Raw genomic sequence first — 27,036 nt, 5'->3', positions numbered from 1 at the left:
TCTTAGGAAGGGTCAAGTCGTTCAAATGCCTTACCAGTTGGTATGCGAAGTATAAGTATCCATGGGTCTGGATTTTACACTTTGCTGTCTCGGATAATGGCCTGTAGGCTGACCTATGACCTCCGAGCTGACTAATAGCACAAATATGTCACTTATCCCTGGGGTGGCACTGCGCGCAGGAATAAGTGACAGGTGTCATTTTGTGTGACAGCAAGTGTAAAAGATCCTTCCAACAAAGGTATTGAAGGTATGTGGGATTAGAATGCCAGCCAATTATACGAATAAAGGAAACCTGGTCCTTTCACACTGTTTTTTTTTTTAGTTTTAAGTGTCACAGAAGTTACTCTGCTTGGTCAACTTTTCTCTTTGGTCATCACAGATCAGTCCTGAGAAATAAACTACATAATTAAGGAATTTGTTTGAAAGAATGGCACGAAAGACTAGATGATGCTCTATGACTAACACATCCTAGAGATATCAATAACCTCGGCGAGAATAGTCCTGTTTCAATGTTACTAAAGTTTTCGGAAGTTCTTAAAATTTCCTAAAATTTTTGAAAGTTTTTGAGGTTGTGCCCTTTAGTAGGTGCAGAACTCAGGACTGGTTCTGACAAGCAAAGTCAGTTTGATCTTGGTGATGCCTTTGTGGATCACAGAAGGTCCGACCATTGGCATTTGGTGCCATCTGTGAAGTTTTGGTATTGTAGTCCGAAAACATCATGTTTATTTTACTCCTTACAGTTTTATAAGAAAGTGAAACTCGGAAACTGAGGTTATTCCACACCTACAGAAGGGGTAGGAGACACTAGAATCGTGGAAGACTAAAAGGTTTTTCAGAATAGCTTAATTAATAAAGGCTTGCAAAACAAGCTTGTTTACAAGATATGCGTTAGTCTTTCACAACAGTGCTCTTCCTATTGGTCCGTACTATATTGTTCATATCATCATAATATAGGTAGAATTGGATGGATATGATTGGACCTTCTTCGCCCTTACGAACCGAGGTTAACTTGTTACCAATGTTGTAAAAATCACTCGATTTAATTTATTTTGTGACCAATTATCTATTGTTGAAATGCCTCTGTCATATTTTCCTTCTTGACTCCCCAGAGTTTAAATCGTCCAATGAAAGTGTGTCGAATAGCTACATCTTCTGGTATGGTGTCAAAAGGAGGTAGTGACGAGTTTAAAATAAATTAATGTATTTTTCTTTTTTAGCTGTTTTGGAGTGGCAAATTGATGGGCCTAATTTGATTAACATTGGCAGTAAAGGGGGCTTCACACTCTATCTGAGTTTACGGACACGTCAGCAGGAAACGCCAGTTCTCCGGTCGAGAGATGGACGTCTTAGACTTGTTGTGGGTCATTTGATATGAAAAATTTTTCATGTAAATTGGCTAACTTTAAGAAAAGTTACAGTTTGAAATTATATATGAGGTTAAAGCACACGAAATATGACATATATTCGCATATGGTGGGTGTTCATGTCTAACTGGGACTCCTTAGTTTCACGGGGTAAAAAATTAATTTTAAGCACTCATTTAAATGTTTGGCCACTGCTTGGAAAGCTTTGAGGTAAGATGATCTGTCAGTGTAGTTAAACTATTTTAGGGCATTCAACTTCTGTATCGGCCAGTTGCAGTACCAAACACAGTGCGTTCACCATTCTCGTAGATGGATTCACCTATAGTACGATTTTACAACACAGATCAGGCCTTCCATGCACTGAATACAAAAGAGGAAAATCGCCGCTAGGCCCGCCGCAAAATTCGGCATACTTACAGCCACCATTTGGATCCATACATAATTCAAAGGCGTTGCTGCTTACCGATTAAGTCTTCCAACGTCACACTGTACCTTACATCTTCACCACAACATACAGTCTTTGCATTTCCATGTGTTTTCCCCTTTCGTTAACAAGGAACCTCTAATTATCATTTGCTGTTGAAGCCACACACTCCCTACAACTGTTGACTGAACTGAATCAGACGGGGTCATGCATGATATTCTTCACCTGCCCCAAACACGGCCTACTCTACGCGGTTTAGCTTGAATATCTTCCATAGATGGCGGCTCTACATTTGATCACTCTTTTTGTTAGAGGCCGTATACACGATAAATTAATTTTCACTATTTGCTTTTTAGATTTACAGTGGCAAGCTTGCACTTCAACTGGATACTACATCTCTCTTGCTTCCGGGAGTTGACTTAACAGATGGGTGGTGGCATGTGATTCAACTGACTGTTACTCCTGTGCAAGTTTTATCTTTTTGATTTGTAAAACAAAATAGCATTGATCCGCGAGAAGAAAAGCCTTGATAAAATGAATCATCTTATGTGTTTTTTCGTCTTAGAATTCAAGGCACCACCTCAAGAATGGTCGACCTCACCGTTGATGGGCTGTGGAATGCCTTTCACAATGCAACGCTCTCCTCCACTGAGTATTCCAGCCACTCTGATCTTGATGGAATTTTAATTATTGAAGCCATTTCAAGTATGCTTTGTTCATTTTATCCTCGAGGGCAGAAGAAAGGTCTTAGTTATTAGCTAACTTTGGGTTTCAAATGGCTGTCTTGCCTATCAAAAATGATATTTTAACCGTGAATTTGGGTGGGGATTGAAGACTTTAGGGATACCTTTTCCGCCTGAATTCCATCTCAGCATCAAGCCATCACTGTCTCTGATAATACACGATATCAAGGATTTGTCGCTAGAAGAATGGGAAAATTCAAGAGACACTATGGCGAAATCGAAACCCTAGCGAGGCTATAAGACCGCGGGCCATTTTAGATATCGTAGCGGTTGTAGTGAAGACAGGAGGAATCGTATTTAAACGTGATCCGACTCAGCGATGGTAAGCCTACCCGCCCATTAGTAAGGCGTCTTAAATAGCGTACGGGATTCTAAAGCAGCCTTGAGTAGAAGTTCCCGTACCTCAACGACAGTTCACCTCCTGAATCCCTGATCTTGATAGCCCAATCTCGGGAGGTGAGTCCTTTCACGGGAACTGTGAACACAACCATACTTAACGCCGAGAAGTCGGTGAACGTCGAGCACTTGAGCATGCATGCTGTTTTATGATGGACTAGCCATAATACAAAATCTTTTCATGTGGTGCAGCAACTGTATAAATAAGAAAATTGGCCCAATTGAAAAGAAGTGTATTATTTTTTTAGGTTGTTTGTCTGACGTCAGATTGGAAATGCGAGACACTCGTAATAACATCATTCATGACTACCTCCTCTCTGATGGAACAGAGGAGAGGCAGTCTATTCTACGGAGGGGCTGTGAAACTGTGGATCTCTGTGCTTCCTCCAATCCCTGTGGTCCACTTGAAATTTGTATTCCTGAATGGCGTGGCTATAAATGCATGTAAGTTGAGTAAAATTGGAAAAAAGGCTAGGAATTAGCTTTAATCAAGTGTTAGGGGGTTAATAGCATGGTGTAGCACCTCAAGTCTGCCCCGAAGTCGTAATAGATGCATATCAATACAGCGTACAGAAGGAATGGCCGGATAATCTACCCAACATGGTCGAAGCACGGATCTCGGAAACGAATGATGTCGCATAATTTAATGGAGACGGTTTAGCAGCCCTTTCTTAGCTGTAACTCTAACAGGACCGACAATGACAGGATAAATTTTACAATGGATGGAAAGTTACTCATTGGCGATAATGTTGTGCTAGTTGGGGCCTCCGATCTGACCCTGACAGCAATTCCTGTGCACATTTGGCGTGTGGAAGGCCTGTTCATTCATGCCTGACTTGTTGCAGTAAAATTGAAAAGGAAACGAATCCACCTCCGTGAATGGTGAATACAATAATTAACGAATATTTCCTGTTTCATGAAACAGACTGTCCACGGATTATCTTGCTATATACGCAATATTTTCTGTAACCAAGTTGCATTCTTTGATAATCTCCATGGTTTAGTTTTGACATGAGCGTCTTCCAATTCTTCTTCTTGGTTAAAAGCATGGCATGCTTATGTTAACAACTATCAAGAACTTCATCTGTTATAGCTAATTTTTCCCAACCCTTTTTATTCTTATATTCTATCAGCTGCAAAGCCGGTTCCTCTCATCGAATCATCCCGCCATCCACCGCCCCGCAATGCGTCCTCAGCAGTTGCCATCCGAATCCCTGTCAAAACAGCGGCGAATGTTTAATCCTTGAAAACGAGACTATCTCGTGGGAAAATGAGACTGTTGGTGTGCTCTGTGTCTGCTCTGGTGGATGGACTGGACTGTTTTGTGAACGACCCGCGCTAGCGCGATCAGGCCTTCAAAACTGGTGGCTCATTCCATTCTTCTTCGTGCTCATTTTGATAGGTCAGTGAAAATTACCTAAGACCAGGCGTGTTACCAAGGGGAATCAGGTGAATGGGCTGTGTGTGCAATATCGAGATTTTCTTATCTAGGTCCAGCATCACAAATATGCGAACATCGCTTGAAATTGTCAAAAATGAATGATATTTTGGGTCGCTGTTAGGTCAAGAGACCGCCTGAGTTGCGTTAGTTGCATCATCTTTGAATGCCAGTGATAAACTTGTGGTTTTGTGACAACAAAACATGAGCATCTCACCTAAAACTGTCTTATCATTCATTGTAACCTTGTCCAGTATTCTGGATAGTATTCTACGCGTGTTGGTGGAAGAGACGAAAATTGAAGAACATGGCTTCAACCCTATCCAATGGTTCACGCTTCATAGAACAGCAGGAAAGAATGACTCTTGACAGCATCGCCAAAGCTGGTACATTCCGGTGTCCCTCAACTTATCCTACTTATATCCACATTTTGAAAGGTTAAAAAAGGTATTTTTTAACTTTGGAATATAGGTGAAGAGGATTACCGTGGCTCTCTCAATTTGAGTGCCCTAAAGGTTCCTGATGTGTCTTTGCGACCGGAACATTTAACTGGTAAGTATTTTATTTATTTTTTCCATTTTTATAGTTTAGTCCAAAACGTTTGATTTAAATATATATGGCTGATCGCCATTTCTATCAGCCTCTCAGGATTAAAGTAACCATCACAATTTAGATATTTTCGTGATCTCAGATATGACACCAAGTGCCATGGATTTTTGACATCCGTCTGCTACTTAAAAATAAAGTTTGCAGTTTTTCGTAGGTCTGGGAAGTTTTGCATCAACAAGCCTGTTTTAGGCATGATTTGGTACCACCCTTCATCATTAAAGTGATAAAGAACTTATGTCACATATATGTGATGGTGGGGTTGTTTTACAAATTCGTCTTTATTCTTTCATATTTTTTCCTTATTTTGGAAGTATTTGCGGATAATGTATGCTTCATTAATGCAGAAATGCAAACTTCTAGGCTAGCCAAAGATGGCAGCATTAATGCCATCACCGAGTCTAAAATGCCTTCCGCATTCCCTTGAACCACATCAGCGCTGATCTCCTACAGTTTTTGTACTTTGTCGAGGCGAAATACGAGTCTCAAAGGAAATTTTGGCACCACTTTTTCACAAAAGATACGTTCTTTTCAAAATCACGCCACTCAGAAACGACTTGTCTTGTACAACCAAAAAAATTGACGCATTAGCAACATACGTCTCGATGATGTGACACTGGTAGCAAAGGTGGTAGAGAAGCTAAAATTCATTTTTCTTCATAAATGTTTCACCGTCTAGTTGCTAAAATCATTTGTAAACCAAATTGGAATAGGGTCCAAATTGGGTAACTGGATGGACGTGAGGGTTATATAGATTAAATTGGAACCTCAGGGCAGTCGAGATACCATAGCAGCTAAAGAAAAAGTTGCTTTAATCATTGAGTAAGCACCATCCGAACTAAGTAATGATTCTAGGACGGATTCGCCTTGGCTAATCAAGAGGTCAAATACTAGCTCAGCACCTGCCCGCAGTACTGTCAAGTCAGGCGGCTTTATTTTTTAATTCCCACTAGTCCGTGGAATGTCTGTGGAAACACGACCAGCCGACTCGATGCTCTCCGCAGAAGGTGAGCGTTTTCTAGCCATGGATCAGCCACTTCAATACGCCTTCGAGGGCTACGACTCCAGTCCACCTCCAAATTACTTCTTTAACAGTACCAATAGTAATGGCAACCAGAGCTTCGATTTCTCCAAACGTGCCATCTGAGTATCTTCCATTCCATCTGGCCAGCCACTCACCGTGCTTTGTACAAATGACTCGCAGTGATGATTTCATTTTCTATATAAGTTAATAACAATCTGAATACTGTGCTACTTACTGCGATCAAAAGTAGCAGATGTGCTTCCAAGAAATCCGTCTTCATGAAGATGGTTTCCATTGTGCGAATGGCTGAGTACTCTGACAGTTTGCTTACTAGCACTTTTATATGGTAACCCATACTATTGATATATAACAGTAGCAAAGGCTCCCCAATGTTATATCCTAGGTGTCAGACGTAACCGAATTAGGTGACCTCCGCCTCTGAAATTTGATTAACACTTTTTAGTCATGTGTGGGCATCTTCACCACGGCCTTACAACAGCGGAGTGGGTATTTTTTAACTCTCCACCTTTAGAAGCGCTTTCCTTGGATCCTTTGCCAATCTTATTAATGATGCACAATTACTAGGCTTTGATAAATGGTTTGACTGCCTTTCAAAAGACCTAAGTTAATTTTTCTTAAAAATTTTCGAATCCTTCTGGAAATCATTGTTAATTCCTTAAAATCACAAAAGAAAATATTGAGTCTTAAAATAAGTACATTTAGCAGTATGTTACTTCTAGTAAATTCAGTGTTATTTCCCTTACTTGGATAAATATAATCGCTAGGAGAATCAGCATTCCCGAATAATCCAAGCAGAAGTTCATAGCGGTCTAAAGTCTCCCTTCAAGTTGTAGTAAGGCACATTAGTCTGGGAAGATTTATTCTCTCCGAACTAGAACAAAACTTCAACCCATGTAAATAAACAATGACTAAATCACTCCAAACTCCCTTTACATAATAGATAGGGTTTTGTCTCGACGTTCCAGATTATTTTCCAATGAATAAATCCTTAGTTTTTTATGTTTTAATGTGCATTTGACTTCATGAGCTCATCAGGTCTACACGGTTAACTTGTTTAGATCTCTGCCCAAATTTTCATAGGGTCTGGCAAGGAAAGACCTTATTTGGAAGTATTATTATAATCACAGTAGCATGATTTAGCGTATAGTAGACAGAGCCTCTTCCTTATTCAGTTTACTTTCCTCTATGTTTTCTGCTCCATTCTACTCTCGGATTCCTTTACTGTAAGCCTCAACATCTAAAGAGGACAAAATCGCAAATTTTCGAAAAACAATGCAAGTAATCAATAACTTATTTTATAACCGGGATCGTGTAGCAAACATTCAGGCATCCGCTGTTTGTTTATTTCCACAACAAAACTAACCATTTCGGGAGGTGGTGGTGGTGCCTGAGCTCTTAGGAGGATACGCTGATTCCTCCCCTCCTGTCGCCTACGCTCGGCCTCACGCTGCTGGCGGTGAAACTCATTGAGTCGAGTTACTCGTACTGAATGGCGTAATGTTGCCACGCGCGCTTCGGAAACACTTTCAGCCGCTGTCACTAAAGTGAGTAGAGTGGCAAGGTGGGCCTCGATTTGGGCGAATTGTGCCACTGCACTGCAAAGAGAGGATGGGGCAGAAAAAGTTGTCAATCCAGTAAACCGATTTGTATTCCGATTATGCAGTCAGTACTGCCGTCGCTTATACAGAGAGAAAATGGAATAATTCAGCTAAGGAATGAGCAATTAAGAGCTTAGCGGCTACTTTGATTGGAAAGGAAGGAAAGTGATCATTGCCAACTTTTTCGGCTCGGATCAGGTTATGAGCTTCTAGAAACGGTGGTAAGACGAATTGAAAAGTGAACCTTATAATTATTTTGATCGTGCCACACCTCCCACTTACTTTAATTTGCCTTCTTACCCGTCTGACACACGGACTTGAACAGTAAAATTGGTGGCAATTAAGACAGGTGAATCAGCCACACCCAACTGTACTGTTATGCCTTCAAACACCTCCTTGAGGGTTTCAAACTTCTCTGAATCATTCCGAACTTATTTATAAACTACCCACACTGACGATGCATTATGACAAGTGATTAAGCGTAATTGAGAGACAGAAGTGATTGATTCAGCACTGCACCTCCTGCGTGCATTGCATTACCTAACACCCTCAATCATCCAGACACTAAGTCGGTGTTTCCTAAAATAGACAGTTGGCAAACTTACATAGATGTTCACTGTTTCTTCATACTTATTAGCCATTTTCAAAGTAAATGCGCATTCTGAAAGGTTATAAACCGGTGCGGACTTGTGTAAACATGGACGGCGCCGTAGTCTCAGCTGCAGTACACCAAGCGTACAGCATGTGCATACATCCCTGATGGGTGGATTGGTGAAGTCTCTTAGGTTGTCATCATTCTCACATGTTCCTTGTACTTTGAATGACTTTAACTTTGTCACGACATATAGGGCGTGTCGCCACGTCACGCAAGTCAATGGACAGGACTCAGCATGTCTACAAATCGAGGCATGCTACTGGATGTCCGGAGATTCAACCACCGGCGTAAAGTTTTCATGTTGGAGCGTGGTGGATATCGCCAGCAGAATCATTTCTAATAATCGCATAGAATTCCCACCCTCTATCAGCAAAGATGCAAACGAGCCATCAGGCATTAGGAGTGGAGAAGGGGGGAGTTGAAGAGGAGGGTGATACATCTCACGAATAATCACCTCCATCTCCGCTTACCTAATAGGCCTTACTAATGTTTCTTCCGTTTTTTTTCCTTTTTGCAGATTGCATTTCTCATTGACATAGGTGATTTTTTCACATAGCTTTTCGAATTGTTCCTCCTCAGTTTTCATCTCCTTAGACCCTCTGCAAAATAATTTAACTTTGTATAATAATTGGTGAAAGTTCTATTTTTATATAAATGTCCGAATTTTTTGTACCACTAGGTTCGATGTACCCAATGAAACGTCTACAACAAGATCCTTTAGAAATTTTCGTTTCTGTGCTTAAGTTTTAGACGTCCCAAAGCACCTTAAGAGGCACTGCTTGATCATTATGTGGCCTGGGCCACCCTGTGTCCCCAGGAGCCCATTCAGCGGCAATGTACGCATAAGCCGAATCTCCCGCCTACTTGTGCGGGTCGGCGGCAGGAACATCAGCATAGAAGTCCCCATCTTGTTGATTAATTTGACAGACAACTCAACAGAATCCAAGCTCAAACATTCCAACAATGTATGACTTTGTGCCTGGAGAGGATTTCTTGTCTAACGTTAAATAGAGATGGTAGTTACTTAGAGAAGTGTTTCTTAAATAAACCATGTCTGTGAGGCGGATATGTTTAATTCACATTCACTCCAGTCATTCAACCAAAACTTGACAACTTAGAAGTTCATGCATGAGAGCACAACTAAAAATAGTCCCACCCACAAACTGATAATGTTTCCCTCTTGCTACCCTTTCCTTATTAGTTAATAGCGTAAAGACGCCTTAAACGTGCCAATACCCGTATCAAAGTCGAGGTCAATGAAAGTGACATAAATAAGTGGGAACGACACTACTCCTTGATCCAGCACTACAGTCAGTGGATGCGACACGTATCCACGTATTTATGGAATAGAGGGGTTTAATTCTGATGGGCGATTTAATTGCTGCTGGTATAGTAAGTACTAGAGGCATCTCAGCAATAAAAAAATGATAGGTTCTCCACCTACATTTCCTTACCAAACTCTTCCATAAATTCATTATCCTTCTTTAACACCACCGCCTTCAGTCGATTCATCTTCTCAACTAGATCTCTGACCTCATCGGCACTGTTATTTTTGTGTGGGCAGAGGTCATCAAAAAAAAGAAAGATACCTTTCAGTTTTAAGCATTTCCTCTTTTCTTCTCAGGGATTCAATTGTCTCCTCTGCGTCTTGGCAGTTTTGAATGAGTGAGAGGTTGGAGATCTCCAGATCTTTTAGTAGGTCTATAAGTTCACTGGACTCCTTGAAGCACTTATTCAAATTCTTATTGGAAAGAGAAGCATTTTTAAGACGAATTTTAACAAAAAGTGGAAGAAAATTGTGATTACGACTCGTGTAATTGCTAGTCAGTATGAGACTCGTTAATTTGAATTAAAGATGACGACAAAGCTTTCACCAAATTAATCCCAAAGGGATAGCGGCAGCAATATGTAAGGCTTTGATTGTTATGGGCATGATAATGCCTCAGTGGTATGTATTAACCATCATCAGGAAAAATTTTTCTCTCGTAGTCATCTCATAGCATCCATACCAGTTTAAAATACATGCAGTGCCTTAGACCACAATAATTCTCCTTAAGGAATGATGGCGAGAACTTCAGAAGCGACTCATGAAAAAATAACAAGAATTTGATGAGTTAAAGAAAAGCCAGATGCAAGTAGAGAATCCGTGTGTATCCTGCATCTTAGTAATGGAGGAGCCAGGCCAGCGCCCCATGTTGCAAAAATGACCATTTAAAATAATCGCTTGGAGTTTAAAACATGGTTCACGCCCTGAAAGTATTCCTTTTGCGAAGTTTATGAATTAGCAAGTTTATTTTAAAAAGGATGAGCTTACAAAACTTTCTTCTGAGGAACTTTCTCCATCTTCAACGGACGGTTTTTCCAACGGGGACCTATAAATATGTAAGAATATTTAAGTGTTTTTTTAAAGAAGCCAGGCAAAGTTGTGGTTTGTAAATAAGAAAATAAGATGGGGTAAGAAGAAACTCTTACGTATCTGGTGGTTTTACTTGTAACTGTCTTTGGAATTTAATCACTGCTTTTAACACCGTGCCTAAAACGTCAGCCTGCCTGTCAAAAAAAAGAAAAATTTACGATATTTAACTTCTAGAAACATCCTCAGGCAGGACAAGGGTGTGTTACTTTTCTTTTTATGAGCGAATGAACTCAATACAATGACTCGTTGTAACTTGTGGGGACATGTCAAATGTCTGCAACAATTTGTATGCATGCACTACTCAAAGCGGATGAAAGTACACCAGTCATTATCTTATCTGCTGTTTTGATGGATGGGATTTTTTGCTTGTGCGTCTTAGGGGTGCGCTTCCTCTGTAACATAAATGCAGAAGCTCCTGGTCGAATTTATTTCTGCATAACATTTGGAGAAGCTATGATCTGCGGCGAGAGATAGCATCACATGGATGTGGTTCCAATCAAGGATGAAAAGACCTTCCCTTAATATTTAGCACAGGGAAGCGTGTTGCTTAGAGACTATCCAACTAAAAGTGTCTCTCAGGAGGATTTAACATACGTGATGGTAAAACGATTCAAAAGAATAGGTGTCACATCGTGCATTTTGGGTTGTTTGTTGGCTGAATGACCGGAAGAAGTGGAATGGAGAATCGCATTTTAGGATACCCACCGCGGTGTTAGCTGATGGCCATGCCTGTTTTGTGACATAGACTGCAAAAAAGTGTTCACTGGGGACAATTCAGTTGCTAAAGATCTTTTCTTTAAATATGTCTAAACCAGAAAATATAGAGGAAAGCTTCGTCCTTAGGAGATACTACGATTAGCCAGTTAGCCACTCAAAAGGAAGTGTCATTCAATTTCCGGAAGAAAACTTTTGCGTAAGAAGATTTGCACCTAAGGATAGGGGAGATACTACCTCATCTCAACCTGGTCCTCCTTTTATGACATTCATTTAAATGGTTCTCATAAACTTTTCGTGAGATCTGGCAATTATATGATCAAGGAAATTGACAAGCTAGATTATATATTGAATTGAGAATGTAATACGACAAAGACAACACATAAAGATTCCGTCTGCGTAAGTCTGCTTATCTATGTCAAGTTACAAGTCAAAATAAGTCTATACAATTTGTTATATGATTTATGTGCAGACTTTCTTGGATTGGACATTCTCTTCGTCGTTGAAATCACCAGTTTTCACTTGAGAAAAATTACGAGAGCACATTTTACAAAGGAGAAAGTTAATAATAAGAGCAAATCTACACCTTTTTACGAGTACCTGTAGGAAGAGCATAAAAGCCTTTTCACGTTTCCTTAGATTGGCTTAAATCAATGCAACCGAACCTTTCATCTGGAGAACGTTTAGTGCTTGTGTCCATGCTTTTCGCTTCTTTTCGGAGATCTAAAAGCACAAATTCAAATAATTACCCAGTGATCTTTCTAAATAATGTATTTTATTATCGGAAATTGGTCATTTATCCCAGTACTCTATTCTAAGTTGTTCATAATAACAAAATCAGTCACCCGTCTTCGACTGTATTTTCCCATCCCCATTTTTCTGACCGTTCATTTTGACTAAAGATTCAAGAAAACGCTGATAACCGCGATAATCATGCAGTTTTATGTCATTTCGACATATTTCCGCCTGCAACTGCAAATACTGCGCATTGAGAAGCCTAAACTCCTCAGTTTTTTCAATCCGCTTTTTCGCTTGGTTTTCGGCCCTATTCAAAGAAAGTAGGAAGTGAGGCATCTATTCTGCTCACAATAGTGTAATTTCAAAGATTTGCAAGTATATTATAGTCAGCCTAAACTTATTAATGTTAGAATCAAAATCTGGATTGGAAATTCTCCTGATTCTCTTAGGAAATACACACTTAATGATCGCCATTAATGCACCCTGAGGAAAGGTAAAAAATGCTCATATACCCCTCTACATCAGGCATTTTACTTAATGGAAAATTAATGAGACTATGCGAGTGCTTTTAGATACCGTATGATTGCCAAAATTAAGGCTTTTTCGCTTTCGTTGACGCTTTCCTCAAATTCTGCTTCGTTGCGTTCGAATTCCTTAATATCAGCATCCAATTTCTGCCTCTCTTTGGTTATCAAGCGTCGCATATTGCATATTTCTTCTATCCTTGTGTTAATTGAGCATTTCAACAGAGCCATCTCACGTCTTTGCACAAGGTATTGTTGCAGAGACTGCTTTTGACTTTTAAGATCTAAATAATGAAGTAAATTGCTCACCCAGGAAGGTGAAAAATATCACAATTAAAGATTTCTTTTGGACGCAGTGGATTCCCCATTGCCTATTGCAAATACATTTGATTATCTCCCTATTATAATCATTGTTTGAAATACGTGTAAATTTATCAAAGTCAAAAACAACAAGGGTGGATTTTATGTATGAGATGTTTTCTAAGTTAAAGTTTGACCTCTTAAAACATATATTTGGTTTAGATCCAGACAGGCTAAACCGTTTCTATCTATCATTTAGGTTTCACCTTTATTCGTGTGGTTTTGAAACATGGCCCTGACATGAAACTAAAGGGCTGCCATGGTGACTGCATTCTTAGTCCACATAAGCAAGCAACACAATTTTTTTCTTGCGGTAACTATCAAATACAGTGTTTTATTTTCACAAATTTCAAGATTATTGCACTTTGGGCTATTTATTATAGTTGAACTGGGGGTTTTGCTTAATGGGTAAAAGAGCATCTCCATGGGAAGAATCGAACACCAGCTAGATTGATATGTAATACGATAGTGGCTTATCCCTCGGTTCTGGTGAGGCGCCAATTTTGTACTTTGAACTAGCCCCCTTGTACCTCGCTGGGTGGGCTGGCCTTTTGGGCCATGCCAATAGCCCAGACACCTTCTCCGTGCTGAATATATATATTCTGCCCTAGTATTGTGTCTTCTTTCGTCTTCAGGGAGTCTCGGGACGCTACAGATATTAATAGCTAAGTTACAGGAGTAGCAAGGTGCTGCAGGTAAACAAATATGTCTTCGCATCAAGGAGAATCAGCGAAATAGAACTAAAATGTGATTCTCGGGACACTATGTGCTGCTATTCTAATCCGCAATTGGAAATATTTTTATCTGGAAACATTGATGGGTTCTTATCGTTTTGCTCAGACAATTTATTGGAAAATATCCGATACTCGGAGGAGAAAGTGCATACTTTGGGACTTACTGCAGTTAATGGCAAATTTTATGTTGAACTATGAATGCATATTTTTGAATTCGTGGTATCAAGGCAGTACTGGCAGCTAATTTTGGAAGTATTTTAGCTGCAATAGATTATTAGATGTTGCTTTGTTTAAACAGTAAACCGTTATCTATTTATCTCATAATAATCAAGACATTTTGTTTAAATCCGCTCGCGTGTGTTCAAACACTTAATGCTCCATTTCACTTACATGTTTCACCCATTGGCGTCGCCTCCAGAATGATGTTCTAGGAAACTGATTAACCAGAACTCCATCACGGTTTTTATGCGCGCGCTCTTGTCGTAAGTTTGATAGCAAATTATCTACTCGGTTCAGGCACAAAATGTACCCCAGAATGTTCATCTGTACACTCCCCTATCCCTCCGATGTCACAGCCCAGTTGTCAACGTACATTGACGCAGTTTTCAGCCACTTTGGAGAACTGCTCGCCTCCTTCCAACTCTTTGGAGGGCTCCCCATCGACTATCTCGCCTGGCACCGTATTATCTCCAAATGAGAATGATGTCGATTGTGACCTGCTTCAAGGTAAGTGTCTTTCCCTTACTTCCTTGCCCCTCTAGACGATGCTTCAGAAGATGACAGCTTTTCAAACAAGTCCTCTTGCTTCACGCCGCACTTTCCTCTTCCCGAAGAACTCATTGATTTTGTCAATTCATACGCATTCTCTGATAAAAACCACGCCTCTATTGAGGAAATGCTGTGTCATACTCTTCATCTCCCGGGTACACTTTCTTCATCTGACATTCTCAGAAATTCGAATTCCTCTCCCCCTATTTCCCAACAATCCTGTAAAAAGTCTCATCCGTCTTCCTCTTTTCATCGATTGCACCATGTCGCGGACGGGGATCGACAGTCGAAAAAGCGCAAACTGAATCGAGATGCAGCATTTCGATATCGACAAAAAGTAAAAGTGAAGAACGAAAAGTTACAAGGCGAACTGAATGCGGCTATCCAAGCCTTCAAGGACGCTCGCAAGTTGTATGAAATCGCGCGTGGTGCATTTGATGCTCTCAAAAAAGTTGTTGTTGACATGGTCGTTGCTAATGTTCCATCTTGTCATCAAACTCATTCTATCTTGTATTAATCTTCTTTCATCACGTTAAATAAACCTGGAATCATTTTGGCACTGTATGATCAAGCCAACATTCGGTGCCAACTTGTTCCTTTGGTACTTCTGGTTGGCCCTTTTGGTTGGTTAACCTGGGACAGGGGTGATAGTTCTGCGGTTTATGGTCCGTCTTCAGGTGCGTGCCTTTTTGTGAGTCAAAGTTGGCTTGGGTGCTTGTTGTCATGCCTCTCGCCAAAGGGTGGTTTGTGTTGTTCATGCGTCGCTAGGCGGCAGACGCGCCAAGTAGGTGTGTTGGCGCTCCTTGCACAGTGGGCTCCTAACATTGTGCTCTTGACTCTTGTGTATCCTTTCTAACTAAGTGGGACGATGAGAATTCACTACTTCTCAATGCAAACCGAAGTATCAAGCGGGAAGAAGGGCTACTTCAACATGCTCTCGCCTCAGCTGACGTGGCGAAGCGTTTATAATGCACGCGCTTGTGCCTGCCTCTAGTCACGGTTGGCACACTCAATTAAAGCTTAAACTTATTATACACTCATATTAATGGGGTTGGGTGGTTCCGTTTTGTTATTTTTTTCCTGTTAACATGACACGGTGCATAGATGCATCGCGTTTATCAGTATGTTTCCTTGCAGGTGACTAGTGTCTCGGCAGAGGAATGTTTCTCAGCCCGCCTGTAGAATGCTGCTCTTGTAGTCTTTTGTCATCTCTTTTTTGGAGCCCAGAGCCAGCAGTGTTTATTGTAGCATGAGTACTCGCGTTTCCCAGGTCAGTACTTATATTTGTCCAGTTGTCAAACTTGTTGATTTTTACTGACCTTTTGAACCTAGCCATCAATTCTTCAGCCAACTTCTTCCATGTAATCAGCTGCTGCATTTTTTCCATATTTGCCAAGAATTTTTGAAAATTTTTGATGCCATTAACATTATAAGCGAGGGTAGTGGATACGTTTTTTGGTGAGGGCAATTTGCAACTACCTTGCTTCCCGTTTAGGAAGGAACTGAGTAATTCATCGCCATGGTGATTGCTCTATTAAAAAAGGTACATGACTTTACACTTCCTTAACTTTTTCCAGTAAATTGGGAAAGCTTATTCCCCAGCCACGTATTCTCAACCGAGAACCAAAAACTCCGGAAAATCCCTTCTCATGGAGCTGTCGACGAGAAAGCAAAAAAAGGCGTGTTTACATAGTTCAATAAAACTTATGTGACGCACAACAAGTTGGCAACAGCCATACCTCCGCCTTCTTTAAGCACACTCTGTGGACCCCTCCCCAAAACTATGGACTTCATTGGATCGATTTAACCTCGTGGAAGTTGCAAGCGGACACGGAAAATCATGCCATCATCGGTGGGCTCCAAGAAGCCACGAAAAGCCGCCTCGAAGACCTCCAAAAAGACACGATCTAAAGCCACTTTAGAAGACGTGGATCAGTCCACTCTTGATGTGGGAGCGTCCGAGAGTCGAAATACCTTCGGGGAGGGTGGGTTAAATGGTGATGAAGAGGGAGCAACGGAATATCAGATGGCGATGGAGGGGGATGAGCTTCAGAGACACTCAGAAAACAAGGAGCATGAAAACATCGTGACTGGAGGAGCTGAAGAAGCGGAAGACGATGAATTTCAACGAAGTAGTATTGAGGGTCCAGCACCAACGCCTTTGTTGGAGGACGGTTTTAATGGTGTTTCTCAACCGAACGATCTGGAAGTGGCACTGAAGATGGCTCTGGAGCGCCTAGAAAATATGCCGATAGTGGATTTTTTGCAGAACATCTCCAAACAAGCTGATGTTCACGCACAGGCAGTGTCATCAGCGAAGGAAATTGCCAACGATTTTGTTGCCAATGCCGCGGATCTAGCTGAAGCTATGCAAATGATCCTGCAGTACGATCAACTCATGTTAAAAAAATTGAACCTCACAAGTCCTTATGATTTCGGTGTTAAGCCCAAAACGGTTGAAGGTGAGTTGAGCTCGTGTACAAAGGAGGCAAATCTTCCGTCTTGTGCTTTGTTAAGAAATTACTCTGTCAGCTGATGTTTTAATTTGTCTGCACATCTGTATTGCATCAGACGTTAGCTCTAGTACCCAAAAAGCTTTAATACAGAAAAGTGTGTTTGTGCAGTCTATTTTACTTCATTGTTAGTGGTAGTTTTTTTAGGGCTCTAACGATTTAAGCATTACTGGAAGTGAGATGCGGCCCGTAAAGAGGCTATGACAAGACCTCCTCGCCGACTTGATGTAGCATGCACGCAGTACGGAAAGCTGCCCTGATAAGCAGTGTGCGGCTCAGCATCCGAAATAAGATGTCCCAAGTTTTGAGAGATTGTTTACGGGGCTGACTGGTCTGGGGGACCACCACGATCTGAGTGCAGCCCTGATAGATGCACGAGCGATCTTTGATCCCTTCTCGCGACTCAAGCGACCCAATGCTTGAGTGTTTAATTAAGAGTTTCACTACTATTTGAATTTTTCTGTAAATGATAGATGTCAATCTCAATCAATTCAGTGGCGCACTAGATGGTTTTTAATCATTTAAGATAATTGAAGCTTGCCTACATCCCTTTCAGAAACTCGAGCAGTAATGATTGACCGAGCCCAGAAGATGTTGGACCTGGGTCAAATGCAATACGATATGAGTCACCAGATCAGCAAGACTGCAAGACCACTAGTTGACTTCAGATTTGAGGCCTGTGACAACTTCAACGCTGTACAGGAAAAGATATCATCTATCAGGGTGTCTGAAGAGGCGCGAAAAGAAGCTCACTTAACCAAAGTGGCCAAAGAGGAGGTGGAAGCCGAAGCAGCTGATGAGGCAGCACCAACTGCTGGCGCCGAAGGAACTGAAGGCAGTGCCAAAGCCACTAACCCTACAGAAGGAAACGATCCATCGAAAGATGGCTCTAAGAACGAAGCTAATCCTACCTCTGGCAATTAATGTTCAACCTGTGCCGTTGTACAGATTCTCTTAAAGCTTTGAAATGTTGCAAGTCGTATTCATAATTACTCTCCAGTCTTGCATTAACCCGGTCTGGTTGAGTGCCATCACCATTGACAGGTGAATTTAGAGGTGAGTTGTAGGGTGGTTCGTATGCTGCGTATGTGTGGTAGATTGGCCTTTTAACATCTGATTAGTTAGCCCATACATCTGGAGCACATCATTCCAATTTGGTCTTAATCAGCCAATCATTTTTCCAGCTAAAACGGGTAGACTGTGATGAGCTGAGTGCATTTATCATCTATTAGCTGACCCAAAATACTTCTTTAAAGCGATTACACAATCCAAACGTTATTCAAATGTCTATGGAATGATGTGACAACTTATTCATAACTTATTCATAACTTTGCCGTAGAAAGACTGACTTTTTTAAGTTTCAAAAATGTCCGATACATGCATTTCTGCTTGATAATGCAATAGCATTGTGCTGTAGGTCCGAAGGCATATGTTATTCTCAAGCATTTAGGGCATTAGATAATGACCTCATACGTGGGCTCACACGAAATCCATTAACTGAAGTTGATAAGATGCCAAAAAATATCCCATTTATCCACTCATCCATCAGCTTATTCGCTCTTCCAATCTATCCCTCTGGCTTGCTTTCCCTTTTATGTCTTCATAATAAATAAATGAAATACGGCAAAACCTACTCTAGCAATTTGAACTCAGTGCCAAGACAGAATGGTCTACTGCCAGTGAGTCAGAATTGTCCAAAACAAAGGGGATCGCTTGTGATGCTTCTGCGACCAAAACACCGTCAACAATGAATGAATTTGGAGGAAATGATGTCTTTAGAAAGACTAAATAGATGAAACTGGGAAGCTTCAAGGCAGTAAGAGGAGTCACCTCATAGTACTGATTGGCATTTTGGAATTTCTTATTCCAAAAACACCGCCATCAACGAAAGTTTCGTTCCTTGAGCGACTTTATGGTAGGTTATGGGTGACCTGATTTGATATAGACCAGGAGTCAGCACTGCCGAGATCGCTAATGACAGATTTTCTGACGCAAGGCCGCCCAACAAAGTGATGTGCTGCTGATCTTCCCACCACTGTAAATACAAATAGATACCAACGGGTTTAAGTTTTGATAGTTGGTTAAAAAGAACCGTTCCTCGTCATCACACGCTGTTGTAGACAGGCGAGATACACTCACTTCTTCTTGTTCATCATCTTTAACGACTTGAGAATTGGCTCAAGACATGTGCCAGCTATTTAAAGTGGAGAAATTGAAGTTCTAGGCTAACTTGATTTTCCGTCGTGAAACAAACTTAGAAATTCACATAACTCTCTTGTAACAACGCTCAAGTTCAAGTTGAATTCCTGTTGACACACGATCTCATACATCATTACTTTGCTAAAGATGTGAGACAGAATGTGGAATGTGGGCACTCTAGGGTGTAGTCTTGCCTTGATCTTCTTTCCCCATTTGTAGCCGACTTAAGGTCACTTAGACGCCGACCCAATGATGGACGCAGCCGTGAGGTCACAGAGCACACCTAAAGCGACGTTCTATCTACCTCTATACCTCTGTCACATGCCACGCCATGAATAACTTGCTTGAATCTGCACGTCAAACATATGACACGTTTAACTGAAAGAAAATATATGTATCTAAAAAGAGAAGAAGTAAACAACTGTAAAAGAACAACATTGGACCTGCGGTGATCGACTTTCCCTGACATCGGTCTGATCTACCTGGTCCCCAGCGATTTGGTCTTCATATGCTGATGAGGGGTAATTCATGATACCCAAACCCAAGTTCAAAATCAAACGTTAAACATTTTAAACTTCAGGTCAAGGCTGCTTTTTGTCGTTAACGATGAGAGAGGGAACAGTGGAGAATGCGTATATTTCACTCACTCATTAATGCGGTACTGTAATTGCCATTTGATGTGTATCGGCCATATTTGTATCCTAGGGCTGAGGAGTATTCCTTTCTAAGGGTGGTACATACAACTAACTCCATCTGTCACACTGACTACTCCTGCGGTTTCTTACAAGAACTGTCATTCCTATGTGGTTGTCATGGCAAAACAATATGGCAAATTAAAATCGCGGTTACACATGATGAATTAGAATATCAAGAAGGTCATATGGCCTTTTCTTTGATCCCTATAGGATACGCAGAAATAGCCATATTAAATGTAAAGAATGCTGAGTTTAGCCGCGAGGGTGAAGTAGGACAACGCTTTTCACGTTTCAAGGTTGAAAGTTTAAAGGCGTTAATAATCCAAACAGTTGTTCAAGTCAAACCAGGGCTTATTTTCATCTCCATATTTTGGCATTTTTTTACATGACGGTGACATTCGTGGGAGTAAACAACAAGTATCATCGACCATTCCCTCTGGTAGTCTGTGCAAATATCTTCTAAATGAGTGTATAAAAACTGGGGCCCATGGATATTTACACGAATCTACAGAGGGCTTTAAGCGCCAAACGTAGTGATAAGAAGGCTGGTAGGCAGAGCAGTTGGGAATTCGCTTGAATATGTCTGTTGTTCTGTCTATCAATCAGTCTAGATGGTTATGTATCCCGATCCACATTGCAGCCATGAATGTCATGACCTTCTATGAAACTGCATGGGAGCCAAGTACCTTGTGGAAATGGCAGGCACAGTTACTCACGCACATTTTGATGTAAACAATATCACAACTTTTTATCTCTAAAGGAGTAGATAAGGCAATGAAGCAGTTTGGCCTAGGATGATCCAATTTCATTAATTAATTTTTGCAGAAGTAAGAGTCCATGTGGAAAATGAAATCAGTCTGTAGCCTTGAAGTTTTCTTGCGGATCTTTTGTTCGCTTAAGACCCTTGATTGTATTTCAACAATGTATTCAAATAGGCGCATAACATGTGTGAAATTATCAACCTATCTTCATGTTTGCAGTGGAAATGAAGGAAGGAGAGGCAAATCAATAACTCAACACCGACTTTGAGTGTCTACACACGTGGTCCAAGTTCACCTGTCAAGCTGTTAGCTTGTTTAGGCGTTACCTGCTTCAAAAATGTCAGAAACGGCAGACTTACGATCATTCACTTCAGGGTTGAATGAGCTAGAAGGTTATGCGGATTATGAAGAGGAAGAGCAAGAATATAACGAAGAAGATGAGGAGGAGGAGGAGGAGGAGGAAGAGGAGAAAGATGAGACGATACAAAATGAGGAATCACAATTTCTCGATCCGACCTACCTCAACAACCAGGTTTTCTACCGTGACCTTCCTCCAAACATGACCCCTGCTATGCTCCGGAGAATAATATCAGTTGAACTGGAAAGGCTAAAAGGTATGCAACCATCGGAATTCGTTGAAAAAATGGAAGAATTGAAACACCTTCATAATCAGATCTACGAGACAGCTGATAAATTTATTAAACAAGTGGTATCGCAAATCCCTTTCATTACACCCATTTTCAAACATGTGAGTGAGTATGATCAACAGGCCTGTGATAAAGTTCTTGCTGCTGCCGACAAGGATTGGGATAATGCCGGAATCACTATTGAAGGTAAACGCTCATCCACTGGTTTCCCTATTCAATGGTCTTAGCTGTTTAGGTAGAGGTGCTACTACTTAAATTCTACTAGTAGAGCCTAGTGACTGATAAGCTGCAAGTAGGTCTCATAAATCATGTAACTAAGCGGAGGGAATCTTATAAATGTAGGAAACGAAGCAAAATTTTCGTCCGGGATTTCCTACGGTACCCTCCACGAATGCTATAGAATAAGCTGTGGTAGAAGTTATTGAATATTTGGAGCAAAATTAAACGCAGGCATGCTTAAATCGCATCTACCAGCTTCACAACAAAATGTTCCGCGGAAGCATACTTCCGCCTATGACTTAACAACTCAACAAGTTACAAGCTGTTCTGGTGACAAGTCTTGCCTAGATCCACACGAACTTGATTAGTTGCCTACTATAATTTTTCACGCAATCAATGGGTATGTTAGTCAGGTCAAAATTAGAATCCGTACTCACATTTATTGTTGATTTCGCCTTTTGAAGATAATTTATAGTGATCAAAGCATTTTAAGAAGACAGCGAAATTCATGAATGGCTTACTGATCTTCAATGCATTAATCGCTCTGCAACTTCTGCGTGAAAATCATCACTTAATTATTGTATGAAATCGCTATCTGCCTCAAAAGATAATCAATTATCTCTTTCGGGTAGCATTGTACGAGCATTTAAATATGTCTCTTTACAGACCGCGAGGCTCTATTAACCAGTCTCAAAGATCGCATGGTAGAATCTGCTCAAATCAACTTCGACTTCACTCACCAAATTAGTTACATTGCCAGCCCTCTGACTGTTTGGCGTCTGAACGCATGTACAGCCGTCTGGGCAGGCAACAACGAGTTGCTGAATGCGCACAAAGTTACGCCTTTCCTATTAGACGAGGCGGAGACAGGTAGACGACAAGGGAGGGAGGAGGAGGAGTTGGCTCAAAAGGGAGGGGTACCGGGCGCAGAAGACCCTGCGGCAGTGGCAGTGGAAGAGGAGGCAGAGGAGGCGCAGCGAGAAGCGGATGCTGCGGAGCGGGCGAGATCGGCGGAAGCGATGTATGTGGAGGGACAGTTGGATCCGGAGGAGATCGCCTCAGCAGAGCGACCGCCACTTAAGGAGTGGATAAAATATGTGTAAGAAGGAGGTGTCTGGCCTGTTCTCTGCCTAAACATTCATCAGTGAGTGGATTTGATGCACTACTGTATTTATGTATGTTCCTCAAACAATGTTTTACTGGACAACCTATGAGCTTTTATGGCCAATCAAAACACAGGAAATCATACCACTACATCATCGTTTTGTGATTAGTCACCCCTAAATCCAGTTAAACGTGTCTCTAAAACCTTGTCTAGCTATACAATTGGAGAGGGAGCAGAACAGCGGGTGATTTGCTACGTTCGTGCTCCTTCAGACTGTCTGGTCAGCCGAGACAGGCTGATTTGCAGCTATGCCAATACGTTGGCACAGTGGCCCGATCTGCCCGGTAACGCCGAGGTTATTGGCAGCTTCATCTGCATCCGTCCCAGGCATCCCAAACTTATTTGCATTTTGGCAAGTCTGTGAAACACTTTATCAACTTCTACAAATAACTACCTCTCGTAGCGTCTGATTTAGATCTAGGAAATTTCAGCGCAGAATGATTGTTTGGTATGACTGAACCATTCTGCAGCTGCCTGCCTGCCTACCTGTCTTCGTATCCGGCATGCAATAATTTTTCGTATTTGTAAGTGCATGCATTCTACTAAGCCCCCACAGAAGGGTTCGCCTATTGTGCAATTTTGTCACATGACAGACTTAACGTCTTGCTGAATATTCACAGGAATGACTGCTGTGTTGTAGGCTGGGAGCCACTACTACCCGAATCGTCACTGCCAGACGCGTGTGCGACTGTGGAAAGTTGCCAGAATTCGACTTATTGCTGGGGGCCGAACACCCCTGTATCGCACTATTCTGTGTCCGTCCACTTGGTTAAGGTTATTTGGATAGACTCATGACGCAATGCGCGATATTGAATTCTTCAGTCAATACTAGATTTCTGGACTTTCAATCCTTCCCTTTATAACAGGCCGACCGCAAAAACCTGGTGGACGGGATTCCAGCTCACGTGCTTGAAGAACCAAGTTAAACGCTTTTCTGAAGCTGAGAAGCGTGCTTCTTGTTAAACATGCTGTGCCGCTTTTGGAGGCTTAGTATGGGTACCAGAGGGTACCATCGAGATAAGGTTGGAATTTTTAACGACCGTGGTGGGAAACCACAAATAACTATCTGTTCCTGATCATATGCTATCTTTTGTGAAGTTCACAACTCCTGAGAGAACCTAAACCTCGGTGAAAGCAGTGTCCTGTATCCTATGAATTTCGCATTTTTCAATCGCATTCTAGCGCTTTTTCTTCTTTATAGCCAAATGAGCCCTGGATTGTGGGCATTCCACATAAATATGGTAAGAATCCTACCAGAGAAGTGGTTGTCTTCACCACGGAGGCTGGAGAATCGGGACCAGAGAAACCGAGGTTTCGGAAGATATTCGACGCTAATGTAGGTTCCAAACGTACTGTTTACGTGGCATGTTTCCCTATTTCCACATGGATTTCAATGTAAGAAATCAGGGCGAAAAACTAGGCCATGAAATTTAACCATTGAAATATCTAGAGTAACTGACACGAATGCTGGGGAAAGACTCCAACTTGGAAGCGATTGATTGAAGACGTTAAGAGACATGGAAATGTGGAACAACATCGCTCTCATTGCCTATACTTCAATGTCATTCACAAAGATGTTCTAATAAATTGAAACAAGCTTCAAGGCAGGCACAAAGATGACACGGTGAGGAGAGTTTTACATTCAACGTCTCCAATGCATCTGCCATACTTGACAGACTTCATTAAGGTATACCTGAAGTCTGAACGATGTTGTGCAGTGGGATGGTGTAAAACCTATTGCCTTGGTTTTGTTGGTATCTTCGCCGTCTTAGAGCATTCTACCATTCACAGAAGATGCCTTTATTCTTCTGTGATAATCCTTTTGCGTAAGAGATAAAAGGTGTCGCATCACGAATATGGGGGTCGTGCTTGTGGTCTAAGTCCTTTCGAGGTCTCCGGTGCAGACGTCTATTACCGACGCGCAAGGGCAAGCATAAAAAGTATATTGAATGCGTATGCGCGCAGACGTTAGCTAGCGAAGACTGCCTGAGTCCTCGGTGGTCTCACCCACCCGTAATTATATTTACTGATTCACCTTGCCCTTATAGCGCTCACCAGCACACTCAGGGCTCATCTGTACATGTCAGGCCATTAAGAGGGAATGAGTGAGATCACCGACTTTCTAGAATGTCCAGTAGCTAGGGCTGGCGATGGCAACTTCTAGATATTTGACCAGGAAAATCCTTTACCTGGGGCACAGAAAATTAGCATGTCGAGATCACCTTGCAGTAAGATTTACGTGGGTGATATGAAAACAGATCGTTGACAAGCGTCTTTAACTGAGAGGCAAAAGCTATGGCAGATTCCTAGGCAAATAAGTGAATCATGCTATTCATTGAGTGAGTGTTTTGCAAGGTTGATATCTAAAAAGTTGAACGGAAAGTAGTCCATCGACATAAAAGTAGGATCCCAGCTGCCTTTCCGAAGATAGGGTTAATTTAAATAAATCCCTCGTCTGCATGTACAGGAGGACCCAGAGCCTCCTCAATCACCCTGGGTGGATCTTCAGACTGCAGACATGGCGTATGAAGACTCGCGGTACCTGGAATTTAAACTGTCACGTCTCGTCGCACCCATTGCCTTGGCACCCGCAGCTCGAATCCGTCGTGATATCGGAGAATTCGGTCGAGGGGGTGGTAAACTCACCTCACTGGTGGATAAGCGAGTTATGCTGATCCTTCCCTCTGGAGCGTTAAAAATCGCCTGCACCTACTCCATTCAGGTAAGGTATGATTAATGGCTTGAAGCGGCTTCATTCGGATGCAACTGTCTTTGTCTTGTTTGCTGGCATGCTAAGACATGAAGCCTTATTACTTTCACCACCACCAATACAACTATAAACGGCCATACCATTCCTTTTTTCCACAAAGGTTCAACCCATCAGCCAGCATCATGCCCATCTCCTTCGTGATCAAAACTTGTCCTTCATGTCCCAGTTCATAGCCTGCAGTCCACTCGTTATCCTCAGTGAGTTCATTGACCCCATGTAACTTGAAAGCTATAATTATATTTCCGCCGTCATAGTAAAGACTGTCATTGCCTTTTGTAAGCCGGATCAAAGAAGATTCTCTTTAAACCGGGAATATTCACTCTACCCCTGACGGATGCCAATCCATCCAATCAGGTGATCATTATGTCCAATGCCTCCATGCCTGATGCCTTTTTGGGTCACAAAAAGCCCAAGGGTCACAGAGAGGCCAATTCTGAGAGTGAAGGTAAGTCCTGTAGGGGACTTTTCAATCAGTGAGGGAGTGCTTCTCATTGTGCCTGATGTGATTGGAGTTTGCCTACTCTACAAACCGAGATTAACTCTGTCTCAAGTCTCGTGGCATGTCTAGATGTAAATGCCAGTTTTGTCAACTGAGAAGGGGAAATCATGGAAGCCGACCGAGTGAATGGGTGATTCATGCCATTCGTTAACGATCGAGAGTGGACTTCAAGTACTACCGCTTTGTTTACTCCTTTCACCCACTTTATGAAATAATCCCGTACATTTTGGATTGTCTGGCTGGCTGGCAGAAATACGATTAGAATTGTTTTTTTTTTATTCCAACCTTCGTTAAGCTAGCACACCCGTTTCACATTTCCCGGTAACATTTCACAGCATTACTAAAAGACTGGTTGCTTTGTGTCCGTGTATGTTGCAAACTGCAGACTGATTTATTCCCTTATAGCAGGTCGAACGGGAACACCTATCTATTCACCACTCCACACGAATTAACTCTAAGGCATGGAAGAATACTTGCTTAGAAGAGGTCGGGATTATCCACAGTGACATTGAGAAAATAAGATTAAAGACAACTGTCCTCTTAATTCCTAGCTCACGATGGGGAAAATGGTGATGATGATGATGATGAGGAGGAGGAGGAGGAGGAGTCTGAGCATTTTAGTGAAGGCGGTAACAGCCCTCGTGAACTGGATCCGTTCCAGCGTTCTCTCCTTCTACCCAAGTTGCTTGCAGGTGCCAATTCTAGTCATTCTGAGGTCAATCTGGTCTACTCTGGTATAGAAGACTCTAACTGGAAGATTTGGGACAATGTGGACCTTGTGGAGACCAAAAATGTCGATATTTGCACCTTCAGCTTCAATCGTATTATTCCTCGAAAGTAGGCTATCTTCCACTATCAGAACTACATCTTTTCTTCGGCACAGTCATCTAATGCATTTTTAACATTTTCTGACGCTTATCAGGGCAGCATTGTCCTTAACTATGCGTACCTATAAAATAAGGAGTCTCCGTTTGGCTTATACTTCGTTTATTCTAATTACCAAGGTGTGTCTGAAATTCTGCCATCTTTCTCCCAAGATTCATGG

General features: G+C 41.7%; 4 protein-coding genes across 4 annotated transcripts in view; 3 read left to right on the top strand and 1 right to left on the bottom strand. All coding sequences in view use genetic code 11, as the record gives it.

Moving 5' to 3' along the window:
* Nucleotides 1–7,199: 7,199 nt before the first annotated feature.
* Nucleotides 7,200–12,892, bottom strand: EGR_05120 (Coiled-coil domain-containing protein 37; the record flags this gene model as incomplete). Its single annotated transcript, XM_024494369.1, has 9 exons — nt 7,200–7,253; nt 7,380–7,611; nt 9,714–9,812; nt 9,859–10,010; nt 10,584–10,641; nt 10,742–10,819; nt 12,065–12,122; nt 12,245–12,444; nt 12,714–12,892. The coding sequence occupies 9 exons, from the start codon at nt 12,890–12,892 to the stop codon at nt 7,200–7,202; spliced, it is 1,110 nt and encodes a 369-aa protein (XP_024351155.1).
* Nucleotides 12,893–14,321: 1,429 nt separating this feature from the next.
* EGR_05119 (hypothetical protein) lies at nt 14,322–15,040 on the top strand (the record flags this gene model as incomplete). The annotated part of the gene is made up of 2 exons (XM_024494368.1): nt 14,322–14,481; nt 14,517–15,040. The coding sequence occupies 2 exons, from the start codon at nt 14,322–14,324 to the stop codon at nt 15,038–15,040; spliced, it is 684 nt and encodes a 227-aa protein (XP_024351154.1).
* Nucleotides 15,041–16,363: 1,323 nt separating this feature from the next.
* On the top strand, nt 16,364–17,960 carry EGR_05118 (hypothetical protein; the record flags this gene model as incomplete). Its single annotated transcript, XM_024494367.1, has 2 exons — nt 16,364–16,985; nt 17,593–17,960. The coding sequence occupies 2 exons, from the start codon at nt 16,364–16,366 to the stop codon at nt 17,958–17,960; spliced, it is 990 nt and encodes a 329-aa protein (XP_024351153.1).
* A 3,068-nt stretch (nt 17,961–21,028) lies between these two features.
* Nucleotides 21,029–27,036, top strand: part of EGR_05117 (Putative death domain-containing protein) — a gene marked incomplete at both ends in the record, with an annotated part of 7,146 nt that continues 1,138 nt past the window's right edge. Inside the window, 8 exons of the mRNA XM_024494366.1 lie at nt 21,029–21,524; nt 22,224–22,656; nt 22,876–23,017; nt 23,924–24,058; nt 25,190–25,444; nt 25,593–25,689; nt 25,773–25,937; nt 26,543–26,828. Coding sequence (XP_024351152.1) covers nt 21,029–21,524; nt 22,224–22,656; nt 22,876–23,017; nt 23,924–24,058; nt 25,190–25,444; nt 25,593–25,689; nt 25,773–25,937; nt 26,543–26,828 — 2,009 coding nt within the window. The remainder of the gene's footprint in view (nt 21,525–22,223; nt 22,657–22,875; nt 23,018–23,923; nt 24,059–25,189; nt 25,445–25,592; nt 25,690–25,772; nt 25,938–26,542; nt 26,829–27,036) is intronic.

This window comes from Echinococcus granulosus (assembly GCF_000524195.1).
Source record: "Echinococcus granulosus chromosome Unknown EG_S00036, whole genome shotgun sequence".
Lineage (NCBI taxonomy): Eukaryota > Metazoa > Platyhelminthes > Cestoda > Cyclophyllidea > Taeniidae > Echinococcus > Echinococcus granulosus.
Note: the sequence above shows the minus strand (reverse complement) of the source record. Positions and strands in the feature narration are given on the sequence as shown.